Source organism: Chiloscyllium plagiosum, unplaced genomic scaffold (genome assembly GCF_037043375.1).
Source record: "Chiloscyllium plagiosum isolate Xiang-an unplaced genomic scaffold, Cpla_swu_hap1 HiC_scaffold_35, whole genome shotgun sequence".
NCBI lineage: Eukaryota > Metazoa > Chordata > Chondrichthyes > Orectolobiformes > Hemiscylliidae > Chiloscyllium > Chiloscyllium plagiosum.
The window spans coordinates 21681296-21687546 of record NW_028270173.1 but is presented as its reverse complement, the minus strand read 5'-3'; the positions used below and the strand labels follow the sequence as shown (position 1 = coordinate 21687546).

The window sequence follows — 6251 nt, the reverse complement described above, 5'->3', positions numbered from 1 at the left end:
TTGTCATTTTCTATCAGAAAGATCTTCACAACATGATTTCTTTGGTTCTACTTCTACTGAGAGTCATGACAGTTTACGAAAATGTATACTATTTTCCCACAAGTTCTCCCTTAACGATATAGAAGTCCCTCGAAGATTCCTGTAGTCATTCCAATTTGTGAAAAAAACATTCTTTATTAAATTTCCGGAAGGAGTCTCCACTGTGCTGTAATTTAGAACTTCCAAAAATCCATTCATGTCAACATTTTACAGAATTATGTATTTCATCTCAGGTACCACTAAAACTGTGGCCCTTTAACCCATTATTAATGAAGAAAATCTATCTCGCATTTACTTAAATTTACTCAGTGCCCAAGGAGCGAACACACATTCCACAGATTTATGACCCTTTGCGGGAGAGAAGTTCTGCTCATCTGCTATCACTTAATCAAAAACAGTGCACTCTCATTGTACATTGCCCTACAGAAAGGAAACATCCTCACTGTGTTTCTTTTGTCAATTATCAAATCAACTATCAAAGTTCAAAGAACTAACAGCTTTGGCAGATACCTATGATATCACACGCTGTCTGTTGCAAGAGGGGGCTTAGACGTGGGAATTCATAAAGAGATTTGAGAGACAGAATTTAAGGGGATGGAACTAGTTTTAGGGAGCGAATGGAAGCATGTAAAGGCCATAAATCTGAAAGCCCTGAACTTAGAATGATAAAAAGAAAATAACACATCAGTTGAAATAATGATAGACATTGGGGAACTTTCATTGGGGCACTTATTGAAGTGCTGGAAAGTCGAAGTAATCCTCAGGTAAAAGCGAATCTGGAAAGGAAATGGATATTTAATGATAAGAGTGTTATACAGGGCACATTCTTCATCACCCACTGACAAAATGATTCAGTAGAATGAAGGTTTTGTGTCTTTCATTTCAAGGAAGTCCACTTTCTTCGTTTTTCAGATCAAGAGCACCTGAAATGGTTGGAAAATATCAGACATGGGATGGCACATTGTGCTCTTCAGTAACTTGAAATCTTTTGTTTTTTTTAATATCTGTTTCATTTGTAACATTCGATAATCTGGAGAACTCCAGTATCAGATTTATGATTATTTTGATTTCTGGGATTCAGACTTTCATCCAACTCAGTACATCTTTCTCCTGATACCCTTTGGTCCCTTAACCCTCAGCATAAAATAAACTTCTTCTTGAAAGCACTTAATATTTTAGTCTCACCCTCTTCCTAATGCAGAAAGTTGTGGAGGCTCACCACTCTCGGTGAAGGAACCTCTCTTCATCTCAGTCCTAAATGCTCAGAGTATGACCACAGGTTCATAACTCTCCTTTAATCGGATCATTCTTCGTACTCTTGCCCTGCTCAGTTTTGTTGGAAATTTTGAGTTTTTAGGTTAGTTTTAGAGAACTATATTGGTATAACAACATTCTTTCGCATTCTTCTTAACTTCAGTGAAATATCCAATCTTCATAGGTCAGTCCTGCCAACCCAGGAGTCAGTCTGGTAAATTTTCGTTATGTTTCCTCAATGCCAATAACTTTCTCATCAGATAAGGAGACCAAATCTTCACTTAATATCCCAGATGTGGTCCCACCAAAACCCGAAATAATCACAACAAGATTCCCCTTCTCCATTTCTCAAATGTTTTTGCTATCCAGACAACATTTATTTGCTTTCTTCATTACCTTCTTCACCTGCATGCTTACTTTCAGAGATTGGTGGACATGCGCAACCATGAATTGTTGCACCTCCTAACCTCCCAATGTATTGTCATTCAGGTAATATTCTGCCTTCCTGTTTTTGTTATTAAAGTGGATACAGTCACATTTATCCATCTGTCATCTTCATCTGCTGTGCATTTGGCCATGAAAACAAATTGTTCAAATTACGCTGAAACATCTGTGTATCCACATCTGTCCAAATGTCTTGCAAAATGGTGTCATTGTACTCAGCTCTCCAATTCCTCTGACTGTTCGTTCTATATGAACACCACCCTCTGTGTGAAAAAATATACCCCTCAGGTCCCATTAAAATGTTTCCCCTTTCATCCTAATATCTATGCCCTTATGTTTTAAAATTCCATATCCTGGGGAAAAGACCTTGGCTATTCACCTTATCTGTGCCCAGCCATGATTTTATAAACCTCTATGAGATCATCCCTATGGTCCAAAGATTAAGAAGTGTCACGACATATCCAGCTGCTGCTAATCGTCTTTCCCTCCAATCTCAGTAATATCTTTACAATTGTTTTCTACGCCAATTCCAGTTCAATAACATCCTACCTATAGCAGGACTAACCGAATTGTATTCAGTACGCCAAATGTAGCTGTAATAATGATCTGCTCTGCCGCAACAAGATGTCCCAATTTTATACTCAATTTCTAACCAATGAAAGCAACCATTCGAAACGTCTCCTTAATCACCCATCTACCAATGTGCAACTTTGAAGAAACTATGCACCTGCCTCCCGAGGTCACTCTGCTCAACAATACTCACCAGTTCCCAACTATTAACCCTGCAATTCCTAACTTGGTCTGTGTCACATAAATGTATTAGCTCACATCTATCCAAAGTAGACCCCCTCTTCCGCTATATGCTCATATGTAGCAAGACACGCACAGTATTGATGCACCATCTAATGCCTTTAACATCCGATCCCTCTGCCAACGCACATATGCAGCAATGTGTACCCTACATAAGATGCAATTCAACAACTTATCCAGGCTCCTGGCATAGCATCTTCCCAGCTTGTGGTGTCTACCATTTACATGGACAGGACAGCATACACAATGGAACGCTACCTCCGCTGGTCCCCATTCAAACCACACATCATCGTGACTTGGAAATATATTGCCAATACTTCACTGTCACTATGTCAAGAAGTCTCCTTGTCACAGACTAAGGCCGTTGTTCAATATTGGCCTGGACACTGCTTTCATCAGTACCCATGAAAAAGCCATCTGTAGTTTTGATGGATCCGGGTCACAATGTTATTGTGAATTCATCCAGGAGTACTTCCATCTCCTCTCTACATCGATCTCCAGTCCTCTGGACTTACTAACCATTGTTTCTATCCACTTGGTCCAACCCTTCAGCATTCTAACTGTTTATATCAATTCAGAGTGAAAAGTGTAGAATACCAGGTTAGAACCTCCCAAAACATTTCACGAAGGTCGCCCATACTCTAACTCTTCCAGTTGTTTTAGGCAGATGTAAGGTACATATTCCAGCTTTGATGCACCTGGTCAAACCACTTGGCTTCAAGTAAAACAATTTATTTACACACTACTGAATGAAATACAAATTGAAATATAATTGGACAACCGAGCCATCACGACAAACCCCACAACTTAACAAAGGAGCTGTTCCAATTTTCTGCAACAACCCCATAAAAACAGCACTTGGAAAGAAATGTTTCGTTCAAACTATAGGTTCTTACGGGAGACATGTTAGAGAGAGGCATCAGAACCTCTGCCTTTCACAATCCCGTTTGAATAAAAGATACAAGGACAACAGAACCCTGTTAAGGCAGCAGTATCATCACGAAAGACACAGTAAAATATCAGTCACTTGATTAATAATGACGTATTTTATTTTGTTCATTCGAGAATGTGGGCATCCCTGCCAAGGTTGGCATTTTCCCAAAGGGCAGCTAAGACTCAATCCTAATGCTCTGAGATCGACATGGCTGTGGATCGTACATCACATATACGATGGACATGCTTAAAAGCCGTCAGACGTTCTCGCCGAAAAGACAATCAATTTTTGAAGACAATTAATTTTCCCGCATGTTAATCATGAATGGCGACATAATCAACATTGTGCTCGCGCTGTTTGCATAGAAAATTCAACGAAGATTGGTGGAGTTGTGGATAGTGAGGAGGGCTGTTGTCGGCTGCAAAGAGACTTAGATATGATGCAGAGCTGGGCTGAGGAGTGACAGATGGAGTTCAACCCTGCCAAGTGTGAGGTTGTCCATTTTGGAAAGACAAATAAGAATGCGGAATATCGGGTTAACGGTAGGGTTCTTACTGAGGTGGAGGAACAGAGGGATCTTGGGGTCTATGTTCATAGATCTTTAAAAGTTGCCACTCAGGTGGACAGAGCTTGTAAGAAAGCCTATGGTGTATTAGCGTTCATTAGCAGAGGGATTGAATTCAAGAGTCATGAAGTGATGTTGCAACTGGATAGGACTTTGGTTAGGCCACATTTGGAGTACTGTGTGCAGTTCTGGTCGCCTCACTTTAGGAAAGATGTGGAAGCTTTGGAGAGGGTGCAGAGAAGATTTATCAGGATATTGCCTGGAATGGAGAATAGGTCGAACGAGGATAGGTTGAGAGTGCTCGGCCTTTTCTCGTTGGAACGGTGAAGGATGAGGGGTGACTTGATAGAGGTGTATAAGATGACCAGAGGAATAGATAGAGTAGACAGTCAGAAACTTTTTTCCGCGGGTGCAACAGAGTGTTACAAGGGGACATAAATTTAAGGTGAAGGATGGAAGGTGTAGGGGAGATGTCAGGGGTGGGTTCTTTACCCAGAGAGTGGTGGGGGCATGGAATGCGCTGCCTATGGGAGTGGTAGAGTCAGAATCTTTGGTGACCTTTAAGCGGCAATTGGATAGGTATATGGATGGGTGGTTAAGGTAGGACAAATGTTCGGCACAACATCGTGGGCCGAAGGGCCTGTTCTGTGCTGTATTGTTCTATGTTCTATGTTCTATTTGCCATGGTGGAATTTCAACCTATGTCCCCAGGATATGAGATTAGGTTTTAGAATGCTTGCCCAGTGAGGTTATTAGATTAGATTAGATTACTTATAGTGTGGAAACAGGCCCTTCGGCCCAACAAGTCCACACCGACCCGCCGAAGCGCAACCCACCCAGACCCATTCCCCGACATTTACCCCTTCATCTAACACTACGGGCAATTTAACTTGGCCAATTCACCGAGCCTGCACATTTTCGGACTGTGGGAGGAAACTGGTGCACCCGGACGAAACCCACGCAGACACGGGGAGAACATGCAAACTCCACACAGTCAGTCGCCTGAGGCGGGAATTGAACCCGGATCTCTGGCGCTGTGAGGCAGCAGTGCGAACCACTGTGCCACCGTGCAGCCCATTAAACCACCAACTCCTCCCACCAATACAAATTATTTTCATAACTTTCTGAATAGAGCATAAGGAGATTCCAGCAAGTTCTTCACCTCCTCTCTGAATCTCCTCTGGGTCAGTGCATAAATACAAGTATTTGTGCAGGAGCTGGTGCACATCAGCAGGAACGCTGCCCTGATTGCCACATAGAGTAAGTTTGAAACTTGGAGAGACGTAATGTGGGTAAAGCTGACGCAGATATGGATGACAGTGATGGGGCCTGACAGCACCATGAAGCAGCCAGAGATGGTGAAGAGCAGAATGATGGAGGTCCTCCTGCTCTTCAGCTCGGGGTCTCTGCCCATTTCCCCAGCACCATAGCTGCTGTCCTTCAGAGCCCGGCGAACTCTGCTGGCTGCTAGGATATGGCCAGCGGTGAGAGTGTTCAACAGCAGGAGCAGGGGAATAGGAAGAAACATGTTTGAGATGTTGGAGAGCCACCGGTGAGCTGCCCAGGCCGGTGAAGTGTGGTAACTGGTGATGGTGCGGCAGCCCCACTGTACATTGTTCAGAACATGGGTGGGCTCATAGCGAAAAGGCAAGGGAATGTTGACCATGACGTTAAGAGAACTCACGATGAATATAACCACGTTAGCCATTCTTTCAGTGCAATACATCCCCTTCAATTTGTTGCAGCAAATTGCTACAAAGCGGTCAAAGGTGAAGGCGATGGTAAACCAGATGGAGAGTTGGATGCTGAACCCTTGCAGGAAGGCACTGAGTCGGCAGGCGGAGGTGGAGTTCAGCAGTGAATCCGGGAAATGATACTTGAAGATCTGGCTCACAATCACGTTGAAGACAAGGACCATCATATCTCCTGTTGCCATGGCAATCATGTAGTGAGTGATTCCTTTGGAAAGGCCGCACTTCCCTTGGGAAAGAATCAGCACTGTCATCAGGTTCGCTGTAAGGAAAATCAAATCGTGAGATGTATCCAAACACCCAGAGATGTGCAGCGATGAGGTCTTGGGTTAGACAAGACTGATGTGCTGCTGGCAATGCTAGACTTGAACTTCAATGGAAAACAGTGAAATCTCATTAGCAATACATTGTCTGTGTCATGGAAATAATCAAAGGGTAATTTCAGGACTGGTAT

General features: G+C 42.9%; 1 protein-coding gene across 1 annotated transcript; it reads right to left on the bottom strand.

Annotated features, from left to right (window-relative positions):
* Positions 1-5160: 5160 nt before the first annotated feature.
* LOC148140440 (putative G protein-coupled receptor 139) lies at positions 5161-6051 on the bottom strand. Its single transcript, XM_087978946.1, has one exon. It carries the CDS (start codon positions 6049-6051, stop codon positions 5161-5163), a length of 891 nt encoding a protein of 296 aa, XP_087835072.1.
* Positions 6052-6251: the final 200 nt, after the last annotated feature.

What these genes read in the sequence shown, in the direction of transcription:
- LOC148140440 (XM_087978946.1), bottom strand. Translation starts at nt 6,051, where the DNA reads ATGACAGTGCTGATTCTTTCCCAAGGGAAGTGCGGCCTTTCCAAAGGA.